Genomic DNA, 27,756 nt, shown 5'->3' on the forward strand with positions numbered 1-27,756 from the left:
TTCCTAACATCATAAGAAAAGTTTCAAATCACTTAAACTCCACACTTACATAAGGAATGTGTTAAGTAAATAACCCCCCTCTCACACATACACACACACATATACTAACCCACACACATATCATCTTAAAAAAAAAAGAAAATGGCTCTTTGTTCTATAGACCAGTTTATGGACCACTTTTTACCTTGATTTTAGTAAAAAAAAGAAAGGGGGAAAAAAAGGGCAGACACTTGTAAAAACATTAGACCAGCAGTTCAAATGGGTTCCAGTCACTGTAAGAGCTCCACCAGACCACAGACAGACTCGGACAGACATGATTGGTCAGTGGGAGGAGCCCGTGGGTGGGGCCAGTGAGTCAGGAGTTGAGTATAAAACTTGAGTCTCCCTCCCTTCTGCCCTGTGCACTCATCTGGCTGCTCTCTTCTGCTCCATTCAGCCTCTCTCTCTAGCTCTCACTCTCTCACTTTCATTCACTCACTCAAACTCTCTCAAACTTCAGCCAACATGAGTATGAGTGGAAGCTATTCTGTGCGTACCTCCTCTCGTGTGCCTCTGGCCCAGGTGTCCATCCAGCGCACCTCGGTCACGCCGGCCTACAGGGCAGCCAGCATCCACGGTGGAGCCGGAGGATCCGGGGCCCGCATCTCCTCTGCCACTTTCTCAGGCCTCCGCAGCTCCATGGGAGTGCCGGCCTCCTCCATGTCCAGCTCCTTCCAGGTGACGGCCACCGGGGCCACTGGCGAGATCATGGGCAACGAGAAGGTGGCCATGCAGAACCTGAACGACCGTCTGGCCTCCTACCTGGAGAAGGTCAGAACCCTGGAGAAGGCCAACAGCAAGCTGGAGGTGCAGATCCGCGAGGCCCTGGAGAAGAGAGGCCCCGACGTCCACGACTACAGCCGCTACCAGGCTATCCTCGATGACCTGCGCAAGAAGGTGAGTGTGTCTGTGTGTGTGTGTGTGGGCATGAGTGAGTGAGTGAGTGTGTAAGTTTGTGAAGAGCTATTTTAACCTTACATTTACCTCAAATTGTTAATGATTCAATTGCTACTGTAAAAGTAAGTTATTACATAATAACTGTTTATCCTGATAAATATCCGAATAAGATCAGATAAGCCTAGATTTTAAAGGTTATAAGCAATTTTAGAAGCAATTTAAAAAATGAAAGGCCTTGTTTTATTACATCTGTACAATCGAATGAATGAAAACTGATCTGAAATGGTCTGTGAACTCAAAATATAACCTGTAACACAAAATATTCACCATGCTAAACTAATATACCCACACATATCAACACACACGTTGAGTAAATGAAATAGTTAGGTAGAATCTATAAAAAAAGAGCTCACACAAAGGAACAGCTCATCCTTGCCAATCAAAGAAACCTAAATCTAAATCGACTAATCGACAAATGATAATTTGATGAACAGCTTAGTTTAATAGAGCAAAAAACATAGTATCAAAATGATATTTGGTAAATAGTATCGATAGATACTCAAGATTGCAGTATCGGTATCGACCATTAAACAAAGTGGTTTAACCCTACGCAAATCTGGAACCAAACACATTACACATCTAAATAACTCAAAAGGTATAGATTGTTTAGGTTTTATAACTTTCTTAACACGTTACTCTCAAAGGAAGACTAATTTTAAACTTTACATTTTCCAAACTCTTAAAAAAACATTAACATTAAACTCTATAATGACTACAACTACAGATTTTTGGGGGCAATTAACCATCCAATGGCAAGTCGGCCTCGGTTTATTGTTTCTTCTTTCCCTCTGCATGAACAGAGCAAATGTTTGAATGATCAAAACTATATATAACCGTATAAACTGTATATAGAGCAATAACATATTACACTTATAAAATATAATATAAAATAAATGTTTAGGTGTATATCTCCCATTGTTCACCAGGTTTACCATGTTTAACTATTAGAAAACAAGAGAAACTTGTCATCTTTGCCAATCAATCTAACTGAACCATGTCTGAGAAATGTGGAGGCTTCTGTGGTGGATTAGATTTCACACTGGATTAGATCTGGATTAGTTCTGACTTTGATCAGAGAATAAGAAAGGATTTTTTTTTTTTTTTATGGAGTTGGAAGAACTGTTGCTTCTGCTTCTATTAAGTTCCATAACTTTTGCCACAGGCCTGCATTCATTCCAGTGAATAAGCAGTTCCATCCTGTGTTTATTCACCGTCACACATTCGGAGTTGCAGACGTGTCTGTCATTCCCTGCGGACGGAAACGCTGGGCTGAAATTCTGAGGCCTGTGGGAGGAGGATTAAAGGAAACTGGGAAAAAAAGCTGAGGGAGTTTAACTACTGAACACTGCAGATCTCTCTCTCTCTTTTTTTCTCAATGACCTTAAAGGGAAAAAGGGAAAAGTAGTAAAGAATCATTGAGAATATACAGCTCTGATAAGCCAGTGTTACAGCGTTCACACCTCTGTACTACCAGGTTTCAGCACTAGACAAGTCATATGCTGCTCATTCATCAGGCAGGGCCAGGGTACACTGACTGCTTGATTACACTTAGATGGCCTTTGAGATCCCATTTCTCATAGGTGTGTCAAGCAAGGACAAGAAGCATCCTGCTGCTTGGTTTATGAGGCCACATTATATCGCCATTTTTATCATAGTGTGTCAGTGTGTTTTAGTGATTAGCAGCACTAATGTAATAATAATAATTATATTCGACAAGAACGATTTGTTTTTTAACGAGTAAAACTGATCTTATTAGCTCTATAATGTTGCAGAAAGAAAGTATAATTAAAACATTTGGGAAATTTTGGGTAATTTAATATGCTATTATAACTATTTGTTGCAGTACAAAACTTTACAGGTACATAGTAACAAAATACAAAGTACAAAATAATCAGAATTTTAATGGTAATTAACATAACACAATAATTTTGGAACATTTCTATGAATCCATTCGATAAAAACAGAAACAGAGAATATTATCATCTAGTTCTGGGTTTTTCACCAAACCTGTGGCCCAATAACCTCTTACAAATAACCCACTAGTCTCAGATGCGCACTAATATCAAAGTGACAAGCTAGGATTATATTTTCTGTAGTAACTCATAACATTAGGTCACGGTAATCTGTGCCCACCACCGTTCCTCCAGTCTCATGCAAACAAGCAATTTCTCAGCTGAACAGGTAATCACTGAGCTTCAGTAAGGTTGCTAATCGTAGCTAGGTAATTAACCACCAACACTAGTGTAGTAGAGATGTTTTTTTTTTTGGACATTGAAACGTATATATTCACTGATTCACAGCTACAGAGTAAGACTTGTCGTCGTTTTGTCACTGTGTGTCAATCTGGCAACCTGCACAGGTTTCGCGTTTATCTAGTGTTTGGAAATTGAACTGCTGTAGCCAATTCTCACACTCAACACATACATTTTTTTTACTCCCTTTGCGACACTTTAGCAACACCACTGCTGCCCACCAGAGGAGCCACAACCCACTGATTCAGTACAATTTGCATTAATATGTGACCTTATCAAATGAAAGCAACTGAATCTTGTTTATTCAGATTAATCCAAGCAAAACCGTACATACAGTGCGTAGCACACACCCTTGTTAGCACTCGCAACCAACCGTGGCAAGCTAACCAACATTAGCTTACTGGTCATGATGCCAACATTTGCTGTGATATCTTACAACAATATTGTCTTTGCAAAACAGCCTCCCACGCTAATAAAAGTGGAGTATCTCTCCAGCCCATCCCCAGTGCAAGCTTTGCTCTTCGTTTAGGCACAACAACCGGTTTGTGCTGGCAGTGAGTTAGCCGTTTGTTAATGATTGTCCCGTGGACTCTGACACCTGCTATTCTGCTGGTCTTATCTAAGCAAACCAAACCCACAGAGCAGAAGGAATAACTGCTGCACCAGCAAATGATGTCAGCCAGCAGCTTCAGTTTGCACTAACAGGCTTTAACTTCACTGAAATGAGCATAGCAACGACATAGCAATGCAAAAAAAAGTGATATAGGAGAACTCTCAGTTTCTAGCTTCTAGATTTTAGCTTAAACCAAGTCTCCTTGTGTCTCCAATGTTTCCTAACATCTGTCTGTCTCCTGACTTGTTGTAGGTCTTCGATGCCACCGTGGATAATGCTCGCCTTGTGCTCCAGATTGACAACGCTCGCCTGGCAGCTGATGACTTCAGGGTGAAGTGAGTACACTCATATTTTGTTTGGCAAAAGAAGTATACGCTCTGTAATAGTCCCTTGTCCAGAATAAGGCTTATTCTGAAGGCTTTCCATGACTTCCCATACATATATCCCCAGCAGAATAACCTAAATAAATGTTAAAAATAGTATATTACACTGTAATAAACCCTTCGTAACATGAAACCTTCATAACCTTCCCTTTCCTCTTTCACTTTGTCCAAAGGTTCGAGTCCGAGCTGTCCATCCGCCAGTCAGTGGAGGCTGACATCGCTGGCCTGAGGAAGGTCATCGATGACACCAACATTGGCCGCATGAACCTGGAGAGCGAGATTGAGTCCCTGAAGGAGGAGCTCATCTTCCTCAAGAAGAACCACGACAACGTGAGTGCAAGATTTGAATCCCCTTGCAAAATATGCACTGAAAATATGTACTAAAACATGCTAAAAATGTTCCCAACTCAACTCAATCGCCTTCTTGTTTTGCGTCTCAATAACAGGAGGTCAACGACCTGCGCAACCAGATCGCCCAGTCCGGAGTGCAGGTGGATGTTGACGCTCCTAAAGGACAGGACCTGGCTCAGATCATGGAGGAGATGAGAGCCAAGTATGAGAAGATGGCCCAGAAGAACCAAGAGGAGCTGAAGGCCTGGCACGAGTCACAGGTACTGTATATATATTCATGAAAGAGCTATCAATGAAGGCAATAATCACAGCATCAATGGAATCAATGGGCAACCCTTGATGGTCAATGACGTCAATGAAGTCTAGCCAAAAACCAATTGGTTTTCATGCTGTTCCCAATTATTAGTTCCTCAAATCAAAACTTCTTGCCCTTTGTTGCCCTTTCTTCAGATTCAGGAAGTCCAAGTACAAGTCACGCAAAACACCGAGGCCCTCCAGGGTGCACGAACAGAAGTCAACGACCTCCGCAGACAACTTCAGACACTGGAGATTGAGCTGGAATCACAGAAGAGCCTGGTACGTGTATAGCCTATATGATTTATGCATCTTTCTGATAGCTTTTAATACCTTTTTTTAGCTGGTTACCTGAGCAACTTCAGTGCTGCTGATGGTGCTGATTCAAGAGCTACTGCGAACATGGAGATCCCAGAATGGCGAACTCAACTCTTGCTTGCTCATTCATCGTTAATGCATCGTTAAACCAAACAAGAGATTTGGCAAGCAGAAATCTCTAAATGAGACAGCACCATGTTTTAAAAGTACTCTTGCTACACACATGCTGGGTGCAATTACACATTCTCAGCAGAAATGTCTCTAAATCCCCAAAACTTACAGATTATCGATTTAACAGACAAACCAAGGTTTTTTTTATGAAAACAGATTAATGGATCTAAGAATGTCTAAGCAACATCTGTGGTTACTTACCCATGGAATCAGATCTTCTCTCAACAGCTAAACCTGTGGTTTCTATGTGTCCTTTTTACAGAAAGCTTCACTGGAAGGCACACTCCGCGACACAGAGATGCGCTACAACGCCGAGATCGAGCACCTGAACGGCATCATCCTGCAGCTGGAGGCCGAGCTCATGCAGCTTCGCAACAACATCCAGCAGCAGACACAAGAGTACGAGGCTCTGCTCAACATCAAGATGAAGCTGGAGGCTGAGATCGCCACCTACAGAAGGCTTCTGGACGGCGGAGACTTCAAGTGAGTCTGAGTTGAAGGCAAATTTCGCCTTGTAGTTTCGCTTATTGAGCAAATTTGTTGAGTCGAGTGTACATTCTCAGGTTACAAACCAAAAAACTTTCTCTTGCCCTCTTACTTTCTCAGGTTGGAGGATGGCGTCGAGGAGCAGAAGAGGGTAAAAGTGATGACGGTCACACAGACGCTGGTCGATGGGAAGGTGGTGTCTTCAAGCACAGAGACCAAGGAGAGGAAGCTCTAATCAGCCACCGGAGTGCCGAGATCCCCCAGCAACACAACACTAACACCTCACGGGCCAATACTGACAACCATCCACAGAGTGGTTGGCGTGGGAAAAGTAGAAAATAAGATATTTATTGCATAAGAAAAGTGTCAGAGCTGATAGGAATAGGAAATGAATGGCATATGTTCAATACAAAAGGAACTGGAGATACAGTCAGCATTGCTTAACCAAAGATGACAGTAGCCAAACGTAATGATGTTTGATTGTCTGGAAAACGTAACTGTAAAGACAACATCTCTGTAGGAGTGGTATTGTACACACTATTCTGAAGTAAAGACAAGTTGTTTGGCATGGTTTTCTTGTTGTGTTGTATCCATTTGGTCTGGTCATTTCCAATAAAGCCTTAAACTTACTACTGGTGTCTTCTCATACTTCACCTAAACCAATGAATTTAAACGAAACTGATTTCTTACATATACTTAATGTCAAAAATTAACATCTTACAAATCATAATACATTACATTACATTATACTTCATTTGCCAGACGCTTTTGTCCAAAGCTACTTACACTAGTGAAGTACCAAAATAATAGAAGTTAAAGGTTAAAACATCTTTAGATAGGGCATAAAGAAGATCAAAGGGAAATAATGGGATAGAGGAGTGAAGGAGGGGAAGAAAAAATGGTAGTTAGTTTGTTAGAGGTGTTAGGATAGTAAGTGCTCTTTGAAGAGCTCTGTCTTCTTAAAGATAGTGAGAGATTCTCCTGATCTGGTAGTAGAAGGTAGTTTGTTCCACCATTGGGGAAGAACTCTGTATGAGAACAGTATAATAACAGTATAATAACAGTGTAATAACAGTATAATAGCATACTTCTGGATTACTGCATTTATTTTATAAAGTTATAAGAGTTGTATATGACTGTTGGGCATGTTTAGTTGCCTAAATGTGTCCTGATATATTGATTATTTAAACAATGAATAGCGCTGGATGCATACACTCAGTTTCAGATTCAGGTTCTACCTGTGTAGACTGAGCATTTATAACAACATTAATCCTTAGAACCCTTGTGTTCGCACCTTGTGTTCTCAGCTTAATTACTCAGGAATCCCTTCACACATAAACATAATCCATATATGGTTAGAAAGGGTGGAACTTAGTCTTTCTAAATATAGCGATGACATCCCAGTGCGGTAAAGCTAAATCTACAAGAAACCCATTGAGATAAACACCTAAGAAAGTGAGATATCCTCCCCCAACCAATACTATTTACCTATTTTAGTGCTTCAAACATATTTATATGATGTTTCAAACCAAATAATATCAGCAAATGATATTTTTTTTACATTGACTTTCATTGAAAGTTGACAACGGTTTTTTCTCTCTCCTGTAAAGTTGATGTTTTGGAGATAAGTGTTTTTCATCGGACAGCAACGGTACGTGAGATATACCCAGTTTTAGGTGCTACAGACTAAATGAATCTGTGTTAAAACAGTACTTAGTAACGTCACACAGGAGGTCAAATAAAAAAGTAATTACTTTTATTTTAGTATTTGAAGATTTATCTCTGTGTTTTTTAGCATTGCGTGTTTTCTAATTTCCTGAGTTGTTGCCAAACTCAAACAGTAATGAACTTCTCTTTTGGGAATGAATGGGAGTTGGATGGTGTGCGACATTTGCATGAATATTTGCAAAACAAAGTTTGTATTGGCAGGATGAGGAAGTGTGTGGTCTTTATCGAATATCCTTTTGAATATGCCTTTTTGGTTAACACATACACGTTATTATTATGTATGTAAAAGAAACTAGAACTTCACAATATGTTTAATTATTTGCCTCTTGTCTGCTGTATTTATTGCTACTCAAATGTAATGACAATAAAAGCCTCTTGACTTGACTTGACTTGAAAAATGACATAATACATACACAGGTGTTATTAATTCTGTAACTAACTCAAAATAAGCTCTACTCTGTGTGTTGGGGTTGTTTGTGTAGAGGGGGTGTTATATGTGTATATGAGTTAATGTTATATTTGTTTAGTTTAGTTTAGTTATGGTGGGAGTTGTTTGCACTCCTGGTGCTGGGGTGAAGGGTGGATAAGAGCTCCACTGGTAGAGTATCTGTTTCAGGAAAAAAACACTGCTTGTTGGGTGTCATTTCATGCTCTAAATAAAGTTAGCATGACCTTAATTACCTGGCATCGTTACTTTGTCCCCCTGGTAATGCTTTAGTATAAAATAGGGTATGAAGGGTAGTAAATTACTGATTGCCCCTTAAGTTTCTACAGATATAGCCTCTACATCGTACATGAAGGTAGTAGCAATATACAGCTCTGGAAAAAAAAGAGACCACTTCAGTTTCTGAATCAGTTTCTCTGATTTTGCTATTTATAGGTATGTTTGAGTAAAATGAACATTGTAGTTTTCTTGTATAAACTACAGACAACATTTCTTCCAAATTCCAAATAAAAATATTGTAATTTAGAGCTTTTTATTTGAATGAAAATGGAAAATGGCGGAAATAATAAAAAAAAAGATTGTTATATTATTTGGTATAAATATTTGGTGGAATAACCCTGGTTTTTAATCATCTTGGCATGTTCTCCTCCACCAGTCTTACACACTGCTTTTGCTTTTGGATAACTTTATGCCTGCACTCCTGGTGCAACAAATTCAAGCAGTTCAGCTTGGTTTGATGGCTTGCGATCATCCATCTTCCTCTTGATTATATTCCAGAGGTTTTTAAATTTGGTAAAATCTGTATATAAAGTAAATTTTTGTGACATTTTACAATATTCTAATTCATATCTGAAACTGAAATAAAGGCAAATTTGTTGTATAAAACTTATTGATTGCAAACATTGATTCCCAAGCTTTAAACAACAATAATATCATCTATATAATCACAATCAAACAGAACGAAAAAGTTCAAAGTCCATCTCCGTCTTTGCAATAATCTGAGGGTGGTGGCTTTGGAGTCCAGAGTCCAAAGTATAATAAAGGTTAGAGATTAATGGTTCTTTATGAATAAGATTGATTTTGATTGTAGTTGCAGTCCAAATCTCCTCTACTGCAGTAACAGGACCGGCTGCCCGCTCTTCAAAACAATATGGCATCCGCAAGATTTTTTAGAAGTACAGTGCCTCATGGATTCCGTCAAAATTACACCGTGTCGACCCCAATATTCCACACAATGGGTACAGAGATCCCCAGTCTGGGTGGCAGCCGTTTTCTCAGCGAGGACCTCCATAGATCGTCCTATGCTTCTGTGGAGCTCGGCGTGAGCAATGAGAAAGAGACCATGCAGAACCTCAATGACCGTCTCGGCTCCTACCTGGAGAAGGTGAGGATCCTGGAAGAAGCAAACAGCAAGCTGGAGGTGCAGATCAGAGAGGCTCAGGAGGGAGGAAGCCCTGAGGTGCGCGACTACAGCCGGTTTGAGACCACCATCACTCAGCTACGCAAAGAGGTACTTCAAAACTGTGTCTTTCTTAGCAAGCTATGCATTCTGAAGTTAGCAGGAACTGAGGGTTTGAGGCTAATTTGAGGTTTAAAGTCCTTGATTTAACTTTTAGCTAGTAAAAGTTAAGCAAACTGAAAATTACAACCAATAGCTATATACATGAGCATGGACACTTGTGACCTTCTTGTGCACCCTGTGCAAGCTGTGTCACGATGCTCATTCCTATCTTACACACCGTCAACAGTCTATTTCCACTGACTGATACTGACTGGACTGATAAAATAGCGTCGGAGTTTAGGAATATATTTACGCTGATGAGCATGATGGTCTGGAAGTAAGGTGTGTTCAAGTACATTTCTGGCATGTTGCTATTTTATAGGTGGAAAACACATGTGCACCACTGACTGATTAAAACCCTGACAACAGCCAGTCATCAGAGTGTATTCCTAAAGATGCACTATGCACCCCCACTCATTAAACACACACACATGGATGTGCTGCACTTTTAATTAAACAATAAACAGAATAAAGTATAAAATAACATTGCTATTTCTTTAAATGACCTGCTGGTGTGTTTTCACAGCGTAACTGGCAGATCAGTATCCTCTGCTAAAATGCACAAAGCACCGCACTGTTAAGATACAAATGCGCCAAAGTTACACCAGAGCTCACCGGGCTCTTAATGGAAAAGCCAATTGGCACACCGATTGGTTTATTTTACGTTACGCCCAAAGCATACACATGATTAATAAAGAGAATTAGTTCACCGCTTTTGAACTAAATCCAGCTGCGTGATCTGCAATAGACGGGCGCTCTAAAATAGGGTACCATGACAAGATAGGGCTTCTGTTTATTTACAATAAAATTAGATTCTCAAATAATACTCCCCGATAATACTCCCCTCTGAACGGGGAAACAGTGGTTAGCGGCTAATGCTAATGCTGCTCCAACATTGCTAGCCGGGGTTAGGAGCAGGCTACAGGCCGATAATACTGACCTCTGAATGGGGAAATAGCAGTTAGCGGCTAATGCTAATGCTACTCCAGCCTTGCCACTGAAACTCCTGTATAACTCTGTACTTCAGCAGAGTGACTTTCCTGCTCCTTATGAACTTTTATACTCACTGCCAATATTTTCTATTGTTTTATTCCTTCTTTGGTTACTGAGCTTTTTTTGAAACATGCTGAGGCTTTTTAGGCTGTGTAGCAGCTGAGGTTTCAGCTGAACAGGCCCTGCTTGCTAGCTTCCGTGCTGCAGCACCGCTCCCTCGCTCGCTGTTGTGTATTGGCAACCTCAGAGGAGTTAACGTTGGGGAATGAGCAACAGGCTTCATTGCTCCTGTTCTGCCTTTTCGTCTGATAACTGTCCACTACTTTCTCTACACAACACAGTACTGTACTTTTACTTTCAGTACTTCAGTAGTACTGAATAATAAATTACTTGCAATACTTAAGTACAAAAAATGTTGAATACTTCAGTACTGCCAGTTAAATGTAGAGCTAAAAGAACAGTTCAGCTTCTACTCAAGTCACTTTTATTAATAGAGCTCATGTACTTTTACTCAAGTCTGGATTTCTAGTACTTTATACATGTCTGTTTAAATAGTAACCTAATCTGATGAATGTATTTCTATTCTAGATTCTGGAGGCGACTTTGGCCAATGCACAAATAGTTCTCCATATTGACAACAGTGGTCTGGCTCTAGAGGACTTCAAGACTAAGTGAGGAACATGATTTTGAAAGACCCAAGTTGCTTTTTTGCACAGAAACAATAATTGTGCTAAACTAGACAAGTGTTAATTTCTATATACACTCCCTGGTGTTCATTTCAGTTTACTTTTATGTAAATTAAAGGAGAACTCCGGTGTAAAACATGATAAAAAGTACTTACCTTTGATGAATAGCCCACCTCCGTTCTCCCACAGCGTTCTGAGATCCAGAAGTTTTAACAGTTTGTCCACACACTCTTCAGACTGGGTGATATGGGGCATAATTTGCCCCGATAAATTGCTTTTTCCACCGTTATCACCAGGCTTAAAGTAGCTCCACACCTCCTTGATAGTATCTGGAGAGCCCTGACATTTAAACTGAGGAATTAATAACTTAAAAAGTGCACAAGAAGCTTATTAATAACCACTGTTCACATTCTATAACGCTAGCTTCAGCTCCAAGTGCCCCCATTACTGAACTGAAAATAACATAAACATATATATTTATATACATAGTTCCGCATAGCGTAGCAGCCGGCGCCAGGAGTCTATGTATATTTATGTCTATGACATTATCAATACAAATATGGCGGCGCACGGAGCTAAAGCTAGCATTACGGGATGTAAACAGTGGTTTTCAATAAGTCCCTTGTGCACCTTTTAAGTTATTAGTGCCACACATTGTAATTTCAACACTCTGAATTTTACTACGTAATCTTAAGAATCCCTTATTGCACTCCTCTTTCTGTAGGTTTGAAAGTGAGCTTCATAGTCGTGAAAATGTTGAGTCAGATATTCGTGATTTGAGGAAGATTCTGGACGGCACCAATGTGTCACGTCTGCACCTTGAGAACGATGTCGAGACACTAAATGAGCAGCTCATCACTCTGAAGAAATCCCACAAAGAGGTGACCTCACTGTACCTTAAGTGAAGATATGTTTTCCCTAAATAACTTATTGATGTGGAATTATATGTATAGAAAGTTTAATGACAAAATACAACGGTAAAATGAAGTACTGCAAAAGTAACAGTTCTACTTCTTGTAGGAAACTGCAGAAATGCATGGTCAGATCGCCCAGTCGGGAGTTCAAGTGGAAGTTGATGCTCCTACAGGACAAAACCTGGGCCAAATCATGGAGGAGATGAGAGCCAAATATGAGAAGATTGCCCTGGAGAACCAAGCAGAGCTCAAAGCATGGCACGAATCAAAGGTTTTATCACGATTTTATTCCATTTTTAAATAGTTTTTACCTTTTTGTAAAACGAGCTGTAAAAATAGCTTCAGGTTGTACTTATCCTTTGCAAATTGATATGCTGGTAAACATCACATTATATTCTGAGAAAAAGGCATTTCTAAAATGTTATTCACAAGTATGGAAGCTCTTGAGGAAGCATTTAGTTTAGTTTTTCATGGCACAGTTACCTCAGGTTATTTGGTTCTCTGGAAAACCTCAGAAGTCAAATCCAAAGGTTGGACCAAAGGACTCCTTAGTGGCACCATGTTTCTTACAGGTTTACGCTTTTAGTGATTGTGTAGCTTAGTCTGTAACCAACATGTATTATTAACATGAAAGTTCTATTATTTTACTAATACGTAACTACTACTATGGGATAGTGGGATACAGTATTGTTATGATCATATGTTTTTTCGTACATTGTTAATGAATACTGAAGTCATTCAGACTATGAAGGAACTCATAAGGAATCATGATAAACTTAAAAGTGTTAAACAAACCAAAATACTCTTAGGTGGGCGCTTACCTGGGATGCGGTTTCAGAGGCTGGTAACTCTGATGAGCTTATCCTGTGCAGCCGAGGTAACTCTTGCTCTTCCTTTCCTGAAAAGATCCTGATGAGTGCCAGTTCCATCGATTTCAACATTTTGGATGGTCTTTGCGACTGCATCTGAGGATACTTTTTAAGTTCTTGAAATTTGAGTATTGAATAGTTCTTGCCATAATATGGATTAGAACATCACTCTTTATACCAACTGATGCTCTCAAACACATTAAGAGGGCAAAAAATTCAAGTAATTAACTTTTGACAAGTTCAGCACAGCGGTTAACTGAAACCTAATCATTCCGGGTGACTCTACCTTATAAAGCTGACTGAAAAAAATCCAGGCAAAGTTGTTGTCTAAGCAAGAGGTGTCTACGTGGAGGAATTTTGAATATAAAGCATATTTTGGTTTGTTTAACCCTTTTTTATTTACTAAATAATTCCATGTTTTTCTCTTTATAGTTTGGATATTAATACTTTAGTATCAGATATTTACTTAAAAAATTTGAGAAAACAGGTTGCCTTAAAAAAGTAAATAATTGGTAATAAAAACTTAAGTTAGCATAAATTAAAACATCAAGTTATTACAACTAAAGGGGAAGTTGATTAAACTTTTTTATTTTTGTTATACTATAAGACCAGAGAAGTTGAGTTTACTTAACTTTTTTAAGACAGCTGGTTTGCTCAAATGTTTGAGTTGAATTTACTTAAACAATTTGAGGAAACTGGTTGCCTTAAAACGTTAAGTAATGAGGAGCGAAAACTTGAGTTAGCATAAATTAAAACATCAAGTTACTACAACTAAAGGGGAGGTTGATTTATTTGTAAGGTAGCCCAGGGGGAATCACTACACACTGATGGTGAGTGTTGGTCAGAAACTGTTGGACACACCCAGTATGCAAATAGATTGTGACAGAAGCCAATGGAAAAGAAGCTGTTAATGGCAACCGACTAAACTTAGTTATTATAAGTTGGTTCAACTCAAAGATCTCAGTTTGAATGTGTATATGTGCCCACAAATGTTTAACAAACTCAAAATAGTTGAGTATTGTTTAGAAATATCCAATTTGATGTAAAACAGACTTAAATCATTTGAGTTCAAACAGTGTACGGGTTTAGAGTGTAAAGTACAAAACATAAAAAACACTAAACTAATCTTATCTGTAGAAGCTTAAGTTAGGAATGAACATAGCTTACATGGGAATTCCACAGTCACCCTATAACTGTAACTACACACTGGAAAAGATGTAAACTAATATTTCTTTATTATTTGACTGTATATAGATAGAAGTGGTACAGGTACAGGTGACCGAGAGCTCAGCTGCTCTGAAAGAGGCTCGAGCCCAGTCTCAGGAGGAACGCAAGCGGATGCAGACTCTGGAAATCGAGCTTCAAACTCAGAATGGACTGGTGAGAGATGCTATCACATGTGAATTGTACTGTGTACTATAAAAGCTCACTATAGTTTCATGCGTTCACATTACTGTGTGCTCCTGATCTCCTGAAACACAGAAAGCCTCTTTGGAAGGATCTCTGGAGGAAGTTCAGCTGCACTGCAACATGCAGATACAGCAGCATAACGCCATTCTCCTCCAGCGAGAGGCCGAGCTGAAGGAGCTGCGCAGCACCATCCAGAAACAGATGCAGGATTACTCAATCCTGCTCAGCCTCAAAGTGGAGCTGGAGGCTGAGATTGAGACCTACAAGAAACTTCTGGATGGTGGAGAAGAACCAACATCCAACCAACTGAGGTGAGAAAATAAAGGCATACCTATTCAAAGTCTCATTCCATCGTTTTCATTCATTGTAAAATGTCTAGTTGTGGTCTCTAGTATGAATGAATGCCATGTGAGATGAATTTTGTAAAGAAGAAAAAAAAAAGATGCTCTGGTGTTTCTGTATAGCCCTGATTTAGTTCACTCAATTAGTGGTCTCTGAAGAAGGACAGGATTTCGTCTCTTGCTCATGCAAACATATCTCCTCTGACTGGCTAACAGCACTGCAGCAGAAAACACCTACCTGCCGTCCCCCCACAGTCAATTTTACAGCTCTAAAACTCAAAGGACAAAAAGTTTTCAGAGATACAGCCTTAGTAATAAAGATACAGGGCAGTTTTCACTACATTGAAGCCCCAGAGTCTGCTCTATATCATAAAATCTGATGCAAACAGTGACCGCTTTGACCAGTGTTCTGTCAAGTTGTGCTACTTTGTCAAACTGTGCTTCCCTAGTGTATATTTAAGGTGTCGGTAAAATGCAGAATCAACCGGAGGTCCGATTTAAACCTATAGTTGCTTGCACAAGATAGCTAACGTTAACTAGCTGGCGTGAACAGAGCTGTAAGCTCTTCAGCTGATGAGAGAGTGTTGGCTCTGATGCAGCATAGATACGGTGCTTTTCCTGATCGACTCGTTTTTCTGAACATTTTCATTACTAGCTACTGCAGACAATGGCGGTTGAGAAACAGTTTCATGTGCAGCATGCATAAACAAGTCAGAGAAACCTATAGTATTTCACAAAGAACAAGAAAAAATGGATTTTAACAGAAGGAAACCTTTAATATACTAATTCTATAATATACTAATAACTGGCATTATTTTGAGCATTTATTATCTATTTCAGAATAAACTTGATGAATATAAGGTAATGATGAAGGTGACGACCAGCACAGATTAATTTGCGGATGGAAAGGTGGTGCCACGAGTGCAGAATCTGAGAAGATGATCATCATCGGAACATAAAGCAGCTTTTTTTTTTTTTTTTTTTATTCACTTCCTATATCAATCTTCAAATCTATCTCTAAAACAGCAACTTTACAGGAGAGAGAGAAACATTAAGAACTTACAGTGGAAGTCAATGTAAAAAAAAAGTTAATTTCAGGTAATCTTGGATCATTTTTATTGATCAATTCATAAATAAATGTTGGTACACTGTAAGCAACAGTTTGTGTGTTCAAATTATGCAATAAACCAAAACATTTCACAAATGGTGATGCTTGTTTTTCACTGGACTGTGATGATATGCTGATTGCTACTAGTGTTAAATTTGTATGTACTAATTGTGGTGTTGATACAAAAAAAAAGAAAGAAAATGATACGTAAACAGCAGTGAATATATACTTCTATAAATAAAAACGATATAAACGGATTACATTTGTGTCTTCTGATGTGAGTGGCGTCTAGTAAAAACAACTCTTTATAAATGAAAATAAAACATAGACCAAATAATCATTCTGGATATTTTTATTGTGTATCAACAGAAAAAAGTCATTTTTTAATTTTTCTATGACAATTACAGATCCAACCCCTTTTTATAATTGAGATACAGAGCATACAGAACATGTTTTTTATAAAAATAGTTTTAAAGTCCACATCTCTGTTTCAACATTTTGGATTTATCATAATTAATATGAAAATCACAAATTTCTAATAAATTATTCTAAATTACTATCATTTATTCAGTCAAATTTCTGAAATTGGCAAGGCTAGGGTTTAACCAATCATCTTTCAGATCCCACTCCAAGCTACTGGTCCCAGACCTGACATCCGTTCTAGTGATTGTGTTTAATTACTTATTACACAAAAAACACTGTTAGTTACACATGTACAAATAATGAGAACAGATAAGACAGAAAGAAATAAAAAAGAAAGAAAGAAATTATGATTAGTCAGTAATAGAACTAAAAAATAAGTTAATCAAAACTAAACACATAAGACATAAAACGAGTACAGGTACATTTCCAAACAAAACATGAAGATTATTTGAGTTTGTACATCCTTTTGACTATTGTACACTAGTGTCTTTTTATAGTTATTAACAATGGAACTAAAGATAATAATAAAAATAATAAATCTAAATTAATATAACAAATGTGTAATTTAGAAAATATGTCTATATACTTTTACAGTACAGTACAGTGCAGTTTTTTTTTTTTTTTTTTACTCCATGAACATTTGTTTTCTAGAACTTTCCGGAATGTATTATTGCCTCTAGAATGTTTGTACACACCTTAAGCCTGGTGAATAAAACTAGGGGTGGGACACAATATTAATATTGCTATATATCACATTGTTTTTGCTTGCAATACATTATTCCTACTCAAATATTGGTGCCACATATCAATAGTTTGGTATCACTTTTTTGGATGTCTGTTATAGATGCCTTACATAACATTTAACTTTCATATTTTCCAGACTATAGGGTGCACTTATAATCCAGTGCACCTTATATATGAATTCTACCAGTCAGGTATTAAGGAGCAGAAAAGACGCTCCACTGAAGTACAGTGTAATACAGGTGAGTTTTTGTAAAGTTTCTCCAGCATTAAGGCTGGGTGCTTCAATAAGCCGCTAACTGCAGTGCTTCATACTACTTTCTACGTGCACTGTAGAAATGTCTATCAACTTCAACATCATGCAACATTAAGGACATGAACCCTGTGAACTGCTTCCTAAGCAAAAGTCTAAGTGGCTAAGTATAGAAGGCTCCAGTGTGGTTTCTTCTGAAAGGAGAGTTTGTGGCTGTGTGTGATGCAGAATTTCCACTCAGGTTTTTGGTGCTGCTTAGCGACCGCTGACTGAAAGAGAGCATTCGCCAGTTGAAGACTTGCACGATATGAAAATTGCTTGGAAAGTTGAAAATGGAAACGTATTATTTGTATACAGCCTTTACAGTAAATGGGTCCTTGAATGAAAAACTGTATTAATCAGAAGATAGTTGAGATTTTGGTACTTCAAAACTTCAAATATGGCTGCCTCATCATTCTTTAGAAACTAAAATTCTGAATAACTAAAACAGAGCTTTAAAATGGCCTGACTGAAAAATCCAGCACAATATCAGTTTTTGCAGGTAGCTTGTAATAGGTTTTGGTACTACGTCCTTAAAATGAGTTTTTGCATGGTGGGATGTCTGATATTTTCTTCGGGATAAATAAAGTACCTATCTGTCTGTCTATCTATCTATCTATCTATCTATCTATCTATCTATCTATCTATCTATCTATCTATCTATCTATCTATCTATCTATAGATAGCCTATCTATCTATCTACCTATCTATCTATCTATTCTGCAAGCACACCACAAACAGAGTCGCCTGAGGTGTGGTGTGCTTTTGCATACCTCAGGCGACTCGGTTTGTGGCGTGCTTGCAGAAATGGCTTCTTTCGCATCACTCTCCCATACAGCTTCTCCTTGTGCAAAGTGCGCTGTATTGTTGACTGACGCACAGTGACACCATCTGCAGCAAGATGATGCTGCGGCTCTTTGGAGGTGGTCTGTGGATTGTCCTTGACTGTTCTCACCATTCTTCTTCTCTGCTTTTCTGATATTTTTCTTGGCCTGCCACTTCTGGGCTTAACAAGAACTGTCCCTGTGGTCTTCCATTTCCTTACTATGTTCCTCACAGTGGAAACTGACAGGTTAAATCTCTGAGACAACTTTTTGTATCCTTCCCCTGAACAACTTTGTTGAACAATGTTTGTTTTTAGATCATTTGAGAGTTGTTTTGATGAGCCCATGATGCCACTCTTCAGAGGAGATTCAAATAGGAGATCAACTTGCAATTGGCCACCTTAAATAGCTTTCTCATGATTGGATACACCTGGCTATGAAGTTCAAAGCTCAATGAGGTTACCAAACCAAGTTTGTGCTTCAGTAAGTCAGTAAAAAGTAATTAGGAGTATTCAAATCAATAAAATGATAAGGGTGCCCATACTTTTGAACCGGTCAAATTTTGGTTTACTGCATATTGCACATTTTCTGTTAGTACAATAAACCTCATTTCAATCCTGAAATATTACTGTGTCCATCAGTTATTAGATATATCAAACACCCAAATATTTAGAACTAAAAATGATTAAGATTAATAGGGGTGCCCAAACTTTTTCATATGACTGTAGATATGGCAAAGATGATGGGGTCCATCAATATAAGAGCCGAGCTTTGAATACTTTTGTGGTCTACATAAAAAAAAACATTATGAATCTTCCATACAGTGCTTGCAAATGTATTCATACCCCTTGACCTTTTTCACATTTTGTCACCTTACAACCACAAACTTAAATGTATTGTATTGAGATTTTAAGTGATATACCAGCACAGTGGACTGTAAAGTGGAGTGAAGTGGATAAATGTATCATATAAAACTCTGTAAAGCCCTCTTTTCTTTAAATCTCTAAATAAAATTCAGGGCAATAAATTGCCTTCAGAGGTCACTTAATTAAGTAGAGTCCAGCTGTGTGTAATTTAGGGTGATTTCCCACTTGAAAGTCCGGACCGTGGTCTGAACCAAGGTTCATGTGTTTGCTACATTGTATATATTTGGTCTGCTTATTTTTGCTTTCACACTGCAGTTTAGGGAGCGCACCAAAGACCTTTGTGTGATACTCCTACATCCTTCAATCATCACTTATGTATCGATGCGTTTTCCTTAACTTGACGCTGATTGGTTTTAGAAGGACATGCGTCTGACGTTGGAGTGTTGACAATTCAGTGGGTGGTTCATTCAGTGGAAAGCCTTTCCAGAATAGGGATACAATGAATGAACGGATTCATTTAGTCTCCATAGTAGTGCTGCTATTGTGGTTTTTATACCAGCAGCAGCAGCAGCAACTTCAGGCGCAGTACTCTAGGTTAGTTCAAATTCGCCAAACGAACGTGCTCGTCCTGAAGCTGCTGTATCCACGGCTCATTTGTCCTGCTTTTCCGGTTATTTTGAGAGGGTACTGACTGCAGCCTGCAGGAAGGCGGAGTTGGACGTCCAGTGCGTCCAGCTCCGCCCACTTTGTTAGCGTCATGCGGTCCAGTCACGCCCACTTTGCCACTTTGTCTTAGCTCCGCCTCTGAATGGAAGTAAACAATGTACAGGGCAGTTAGCGGACTTTAAACTTAACGTGCCGCGTCGTCCGGCTTAAATACTGTGTATACACTACAACCGAGACCGAGATCTTTCGGTCGGACCAAAATCTGGTCCTTTGTTCCGGACCGTGGTTCGCAGCCCCTTTCACACCTGCTACTTTGGTTCATACCAGACTAAAAAATCCGAAAGTCCGGACCAAACGAGGCAGGTGTGAAAGCACCCTTAGTCTTAGTATGAAGACACCTGTTCTGTAAAGGCTGCAGTGGATTGGTAGAGAACACTAGTGAAAAAAAACAGCATAAAGCATAAACAGAGATAAAGTTGTGGAGAAGTTTAAAGCAGGGTTAAGTTATAAAAACACATCCCAAGCTTTGAGCATACCAAGGAGTTTAATTTATCATCCAAAAATGGAAAAAGTATTCTACGATTACAAACCTACCAAGACATGGCCGTCCACACATTACAGACAGACAGATCGAGCAAGGAGACCACTGGTCAGAGAAGCAGCCAAGAGGCCAATGGCGACTCTGGAGGAGCTGCAGAGATCCACAGCTCAGGTAGGAGAATCTGTTCATATTAGAACTATAAGTTGTGCACTCTACAAATCTGGCCTTTATGGAAGAATGGTAAGAAAACATTGTTTAAAGAAAAACATAAGAAGGGCTGTAGGGTAGACAGCAATGTGTGTTTATTTAATGATGTATTAGGAAATTAGGATCACTCTGAACTTTTCCTTGATCTAAATTTCTGTATTCTGACTCAAGGTCATATCATGTCTATTTTATATTTTTGCTTTCCCATGCTCTTGTTTATATTTCATTAGTTGGGAGCATATCAACCTTGGTTTTGACATCTTTTTATTTTCTTGATTGTCTTCTGGATAATGTCATAAGACATCACATCATAATCACTTTAAAATTAAGACTTCAGGACAGAGTGAAACTCTTGGACTTCACTAAATTAAATTACCTAACAAGCCCAAAGCTTAAAGCAAGGAAGTCTTTATTTTCTTTCCCATATTTGGGTATACCGACCATTACCCACCCTGCATGTTCTCTGATTTCATGCCAAACTGGTCCTTTCACTGTTCATACCTTTGTGTGCACTGTGAGTTGAACCATGATGCCATTGAGAAGCTTCTGACAGGAAGAGGGTTTCTAATGTGGAACTGGAGGAAGAAAAGGAAGGTTTTGCACCTTTGAACTTCACATAGCTCTCATTCCTGGTGTCAAGACCCCCTTGACTGGGGATCAGCTCTGGATTCCATCCATGGACCTCGATACTACAGCTTGTGTAAGCCTCATTCCAGGCCTTCAGTGAAGAACATCCATAAAGAAAAGCTCAGTGATCCTTATAAACCTGCAGGACAAATAAGGTATTTACAGTAGGAGTATCAATGAGTATAAATGATTTGTAGAAACTGTTATCTTGTTTCCTTGGAAATAAAACGTTGCATGCCTTGTTTTAGGACATAAATACGTAATAAAAAGTTGATAAGTCTGTTAAACATAGACTTGGGTTCAATTGATCAATTTCTTTAAGGAGAAGCATATCTAACCACTGACCACTGACAACAAGCAACAGTTTCTATTCAGGCAATTAGCAATCATCCCCATTCATGATCATATGACAGTGCACGTGCCAGTGCCTGGAAGCTAATCACCTGAATATTGATTTCACCTGTTACACACACTATATATACACGCTTACTTTAGTCTTGACAGATTTCTACTCATATAAAGCGTTATCCATTGCCTATTTTAGCTTTCTCATTTTAGCCATGTTTTACCAACCCTGCTTTTTTCTGATAATGTCTTGCTGTGTATGACCCTTGGACTGTATTACGATTCTGGTATGTTTAATCCCTCTGGCTGCTGTTTACCGGTTTTGACTACTCTCTGTGCCCAACCCTTCTTTTTAATAAGGTTTCTAAACTGCATCGTATCGTACGCAATGATATCACCTACATTTTTAAATATCATGAACAATATTATACCCTGAAATATTGTGCCATATCACCCACTTCTAATCATCACATCTACTTTTTTGTTGTTTTCAGCAAAAGACAAATTCACACTATTCTTATTTCCCATTATATATCTACTAGAGACAGATTATATCTGTTTAGTATAATTTATTTTACTTTAATCCTGGATATATGGAGATATAAGGAGTGCATTATTATTAGTATCATGACATTCTGGATTATTGACTTCTGTTACAAATCTGATGAAATTCTTGTATTTTTTAAATATCTCAGTTAAAAGAATTTTCATTTTGTTGCAGTAGTGTATTCTTGACAATTGTTTTTAATTCAGTGTCATATCGCCAAGAGAATCGTTATCGTGAAAATACCATTAAAAACAAAGATATTGTTTAGGGCTATCGCCCTCTCCAACTTTATATATTCATAATATTTGTCCCCACTGATAGATTTGTCAGGAGCTGCAACTTCTCAGGAATGAACATGCGTCAGGATGCCATTACCAGTGATTATGTCCACTTTTTGATAGGTCATTTTTTAGACCTTGGATAGACTCCCCTAGATCCTGTGGGTCTGTAGAAGAGAGGTGTGGCGCTGCAATGAGTGGAAAAATGAGGCCACAGTAAGAACCACACTCTACTACATGAAACCACACATGGCCACACCAGATACTACCTAAAAATAGTGCAGAGTCATCTGAAGTGTATATTGTATACATGTGTGGTTTTGGGATGTAGCATGCAAAAGAAAAAAAACAACATTGCCTGTTTGTTGACTTAAATCTGATGGTTCCAAATTAAGCTGAATATAGCACTAGGTTTCCCTTTTCAAAGTTCAAAGTTCCCTTCACTGCTGTTCTCTTAATGATGTGTTTGAAAAATGTACCACTATCTGATCTTTCCAAAGCTTTTGTACCACACAGAAGAAGCCAGGGAGACAAGAGCTGATTATAACACACAGGTTTACTAACAGGGTTTGGGGAACAGAGGTGGTCAGGGACATACCTAGAGCGTGGTCCATAACACAGAGAATCAAACAACAGGAAGTAGGCAAGAGAGTATTTGAGGGAGAAACAGAAGTTGGTAACCCGAAAATCAAACAAATCAAGAGGACTAGGCAAAAGAGAAAACGGTAGGCAGAAAAAGGGTCAAGAAAAAGAGAATCAGACACAAGAAAGAATGCTTTGTACAGAGCTAGAGACATAGTGAAAATGATTAGCAATCAGTCAGTAACTTGGTGATGCAGAGCGCTTGAGAGACAAGTGACTCTCAAAATCACTGTAGTTCTGAGTCTTTTTGCTGAGAGGCTTCAGGAGTCAGGATAGAGATCAGGAATAGCAGCTTTAGTAGTTCCTCCACTTTTTTTGGTAATATCTTTATTAAGAACTAGATTTTGAGTCATACACTCATATACATGATTTATTATTTATTCAGACTTGCTTATATACACATGACTCACAGTGGAACTTAACTTTCAGTTGGGAACTGGACAGATCATGGCCTTCTGAGGCCCATGGGAACTTTGAAACCCACCCCTCTCCATAACACTAAACAAATAAACAGGAAATGAAAAGTCAGACTAAATAATAACTACATTCTCATTCATGTTTACGTGCACTGTGAATAAAACCTTAAATGTCCTTTCAGTTTTGGAAGTAAATCAACTCAATTGGCCTCATTAATGTTTAGTGTATTAGAAATGCATGTGCACCATGTGACTTAAATCATTTGAGTTCAAACAACGTATGGGTTTACAGTGTGTTGGAGTAAAGAGTGGATAAAAGCTCTGACACTGTAGCCACCATTTAAAGAGCGAATCACTGCTTGTTGGCAAAAAATGTCATGCTGATCACTTTTTACAATAAAGTAGCTAATTGGAACTACAGGGGTTGGACAATGAAACTGATACACCTGGTTTTAGACCACAATCATTTATTGTCCTGACGGACAGTACTGGTGAAAACAGGAGAGTTGAGGTGCACATTGAATTCTGCTGTGATTTGAGCAGCCGTGGTTTTATGTTTTTTGGATACAATCTGGGTTAGCACCCGAACATCCCTTTCAGACAGCTTCCTCTTGCGTCCACAGTTAATCCTGATGGATGTGGTTGGTCCTTCTTGGTGGTGTGCTGACATTACCCTGGGTACCGTGGCTCTTGATACATCACAAAGACTTGCTGTCTTGGTCACAGATGCACCAGCAAGACGTGCACCAACAATTTGTCCTCTTTTGAACTCTGGTATGTCACCCATAATGTTGTGTGCATTGCAATATTTTAAGCAGAACTGTGCTCTTACCCTGCTAATTGAACCTTCACAGTCTTACTTCACGCTCTTACTGGTGCAATAATGTGCAGTTAATGAAGATTGGCCACCAGGCTGGTCCAATTTAGCAATGAAACCTCTTACACTAACATGACAGGTGTTTTTAGTTACATTGTCCAAGCCCTGTGTATCCTGGACTCGTTGCTCCATCCCTGGTGATTTAAAAAAATATATCATTTGGATATTTGTTTTCTCATGTTTACTAATCGTTTCATTGGATTGCTCCAAAAAAACAAGCAGACATTGACCCTATTTGGTCCAAGACCTCTTGGCACTGTTCCTACTGGCTTGGTCATTGATCTATCCATGCCTGGAAATGACTGTACCAAAGCTCATGATTGCTCACAGCTCAAACACATGATGAAGAAAGAAATTTGCACTATGAGCATGTAGGAGAAAATTGTGCAATTATAAAAAAAAACGCTCTAGAAAAGCCCTTTGCTCTTTGATTTAGTCACGAGGCTACTGGTCAGAAGCTACAACTGACCTTTTCCCTCCTACATTTCTACGCTGGATTCTGAAGCAGGGCGTCCCCACTCCCCTCAGGGTGTGTTCCTCTGATTTAAAAAAAATAAAATAAAAAAAGCGTGTCACTCCCTGGAAACTTCTTTCTTTCCTAATGATCCATACGAGACCAGGCTCCTCAGAGAGAAAGCAGAAAAAGAAAAAAAGAAGAAGAAGAAGCTGAAGGAAAAGAAGTAGCAGTTACGAACACCACAGGCCAACCATTACATTTTCCTTCAGCTCGCGTTAGTCATCACCACGCGGTCAGTGGCACCCGGCCCACCGCTCTGGCACCCGCTATTTTAATTTAGGGAAAACCCAGTGGAATGTTAACCGTAGTTACCATGGTGACCTGTAATAAAGGCACCTAAATTTGGGTGGCTCCATAGAAACCAAACTTTGGGTTATACTGAGAATGATAAGTGACTCCATATGTTAACGGCTTGTTCATTTAGACCAGTATAGAGTCCATAGCGCTAAACAGTAGCCCAGCATTCCTCAGCATAATTACACAATTATGCCATCTGATTTTATATGCGTTATTTCGCCTTGTTCAGTACTCTATTTATGCAGTTATGATATTATAGTATACACTGTAAAAAAACAAGAACTTAACAAGTCCGAAAAAAAAACAAACATTAGAAACAATGGTGGTTTAATTTAAAAAATGGTGGCAAACTGGATTCATCCAACAAGGAGCAACTAGCAGGAAGCAAAGCTGAATGACTGGACTAGACTGAAGCAGGAGCCAAAAGACAGACAAACAATCTTTAACCAGTAGGCAATCAGCAGGAAAACCAGACCCAGAAGGCAAAGACTATAGAAAAAAATCATAAAGAAAACAGAGATTATACATGGAAAAAGACAACAAAGCTGAGTTGGCAATACTTCGCTAAGTAAGTGAGAAACACACTGATTAGTAGTCAGGTGAATGGCAGTGCTGGAGCTGATTGAATGGTCTCTGATTGAACGGTGTTAAACATATGACAGATTGAAGTGCATTATGGGAAGTGGAGTTTCTGGAGTCAGCCGAGTTTTTCTTTTCTTTTCTATTGCAGATTTAGATAGTAGACTACATTTGTACAGCCTTTGGGGTATATATGATACTGGAAAAATGGCATTGTCAATTGCCAATTCAGAAGAGATATGTTGCTTATTGGTTTGACAATTTAGGTGGCATTTCTATTTCTAATAGAGTGGAAGTATGCTCAAAGTCCTTATAGGCAAATCAGTTCACTTATTATTACAGTGCTTATTTCTAATCATGCAAGACCAGTCTCCTACCTGTTGAAATGGGGGGAGCTCAAAATACAGCCAAATGTCCAATTACCATTTGAGAAACATATTTTAAATTACTAATAAAATCTTTTAATATTATTATAAATAGTTTATAGATATAAATACAGTGGTCATTGGCCACTCTCCTCATTAATAAGGTTTCTGGTATGGCCCAGCCTTATTACTACACCCCACCTACCAGCCACATGTATATATATATATATATATATACAGTACAGGCCAAAAGTTTGGACACACCTTCTATAACTGAATTAACTGAATTATCAGGGTTAATTATCAGGAAAAAAATGCATTATCAGGGTTAATTAAATAGTGGAATTTCTTGTTTTATCAATGGGGTTGGGACCATCAGTTGTGTTGTGCAGAAGTCAGGTTACTACACAGCCGACAGCCCTATTGGACAACAGTTAAAATTCATATTATGGCAAGAACCAATCAGCTAACTAAAGAAAAACGAATGGCCATCATTACTTAAAAAAATGAAGGTCAGTCAGTCTGGAAAATTGCAAAAACTTTAAATGTGTCCCCAAGTGAAGTTGCAAAAACCATCAAGCGCTACAACAAAACTGGCACACATGAGGACCGACCCAGGAAAGGAAGACCAAGAGTCACCTCTGCTTCTCAGGACAAGTTCATTCGAGTCACCAGCCTCAGAAATTAACAGCAAGTTAACAGCAGCTTACAATAGAGCAGAGTTTTGAAGCTTTCCAGTATGAATGAAGACATTTCAAGACAACTTCTTTCGTGAACTTCCCAGATGTTTATCCTTATAGCCTGCCTGAGGGTGTTTTTAGTGGGTTCAGACCGCTGAGTTATGGCTCTTTTGCATATATGATCACATTAAATGACCTCAGATCCCTCTGTGGACCCACAAATATTGGGGCGATTTAAGGAAACACCCTCAGTCTATGTTTTAACTGATTGATTTATAACAGATGTCAAAAATCGCCAGTTGTTAATAAACTGCCAGTGTCAAAACTTGGTACAAAACTATATGTCATGTATTATAATGTTTGCTGGCTCAACCATAGGAATTAAGTAAGACGTTACCAGTACATTGCCAGCAATGCAATGGGAAATTTAAATTGAAATATACAGCTTTGGAAAATAAAAAGATACCACTTAACGCACTCTGAAGCTTTCCATGTTTTACTTCACCACATACAGGTAACCTATCAACGATGCAGCGCTTACAAACCAAATACAAACCAAATGCAATGACATTATATACTTATTATATACACATTATACAGCAATGGGACTATTTTAACTCGTTTATAACCAAACAGATCATATTTTTTGTCGCCCCCATTAACTCAAAATCTTTTAATAAACAGCGATAATGGAACTGTGGTATAATCGCCATAATAATACACTTGTGGTTTGTGCTGTAATGTGTAATATTGGCAATGCAGCAGTGCAAAAACTACACGTTATATCACTCCCTCTCCTGTATTATTTTTTTTAATAACTCAAGGCCAAACCTCACAGACAAAGCAAGATCAGGTGCTATTAAACAAACGTAACATTGCAAATTGGAATTTAAACAAAGCAATAGATTAGTAACCAATTACTATTTTTTTTATTCAGGTATTACTAAATGTAGCACCATTACCCAATATTTAACACATAACAAATAAACATGTAGTAAATATACAGGCTAAATAGAGATTAACTTATGGTAATGATTACGCTTTTGTGAACACTGAATTGTAGCTAAACAGTATTTCAGCTCACTGACAATCTGGCACTCCCCCTGA

The 27,756-nt window shown here is 38.6% G+C and overlaps 2 protein-coding genes across 2 annotated transcripts; both read left to right on the forward strand.

Moving 5' to 3' along the window:
• The first annotated feature begins 384 nt into the window (after nt 1–384).
• krt18a.1 (keratin 18a, tandem duplicate 1) lies at nt 385–6,493 on the forward strand. The gene is made up of 7 exons (XM_007256342.3): nt 385–936; nt 4,114–4,196; nt 4,418–4,574; nt 4,691–4,855; nt 5,046–5,171; nt 5,641–5,861; nt 5,985–6,493. Exons 1-7 carry the CDS (start codon nt 505–507, stop codon nt 6,097–6,099), a joined length of 1,299 nt encoding a protein of 432 aa, XP_007256404.3. The 5' UTR covers nt 385–504; the 3' UTR covers nt 6,100–6,493.
• A 2,621-nt stretch (nt 6,494–9,114) lies between these two features.
• krt18a.2 (keratin 18a, tandem duplicate 2) lies at nt 9,115–16,176 on the forward strand. The gene is made up of 7 exons (XM_007256362.3): nt 9,115–9,547; nt 11,180–11,262; nt 12,002–12,158; nt 12,298–12,462; nt 14,315–14,440; nt 14,543–14,781; nt 15,652–16,176. The coding sequence occupies exons 1-7, from the start codon at nt 9,188–9,190 to the stop codon at nt 15,674–15,676; spliced, it is 1,155 nt and encodes a 384-aa protein (XP_007256424.3). The 5' UTR covers nt 9,115–9,187; the 3' UTR covers nt 15,677–16,176.
• Nucleotides 16,177–27,756: the final 11,580 nt, after the last annotated feature.

The sequence above is a fragment of the Astyanax mexicanus genome, chromosome 13 (genome assembly GCF_023375975.1).
Source record: "Astyanax mexicanus isolate ESR-SI-001 chromosome 13, AstMex3_surface, whole genome shotgun sequence".
Classification (NCBI taxonomy): domain Eukaryota; kingdom Metazoa; phylum Chordata; class Actinopteri; order Characiformes; family Acestrorhamphidae; genus Astyanax; species Astyanax mexicanus.

Bases quoted from the DNA above. Each gene is read 5' to 3' on its own strand.
- krt18a.1 (XM_007256342.3), top strand. From the start codon at position 505: ATGAGTATGAGTGGAAGCTATTCTGTGCGTACCTCCTCTCGTGTGCCT. The intron at 4,575-4,690 runs GTGAGTGCAAGA...TCTCAATAACAG, and splicing joins TCAAGAAGAACCACGACAAC to GAGGTCAACGACCTGCGCAA. The intron at 4,856-5,045 runs GTACTGTATATA...CCCTTTCTTCAG, and splicing joins AGGCCTGGCACGAGTCACAG to ATTCAGGAAGTCCAAGTACA.
- krt18a.2 (XM_007256362.3), top strand. From the start codon at position 9,188: ATGGCATCCGCAAGATTTTTTAGAAGTACAGTGCCTCATGGATTCCGT. The intron at 9,548-11,179 runs GTACTTCAAAAC...TTTCTATTCTAG, and splicing joins TCACTCAGCTACGCAAAGAG to ATTCTGGAGGCGACTTTGGC. The intron at 14,441-14,542 runs GTGAGAGATGCT...CCTGAAACACAG, and splicing joins TTCAAACTCAGAATGGACTG to AAAGCCTCTTTGGAAGGATC.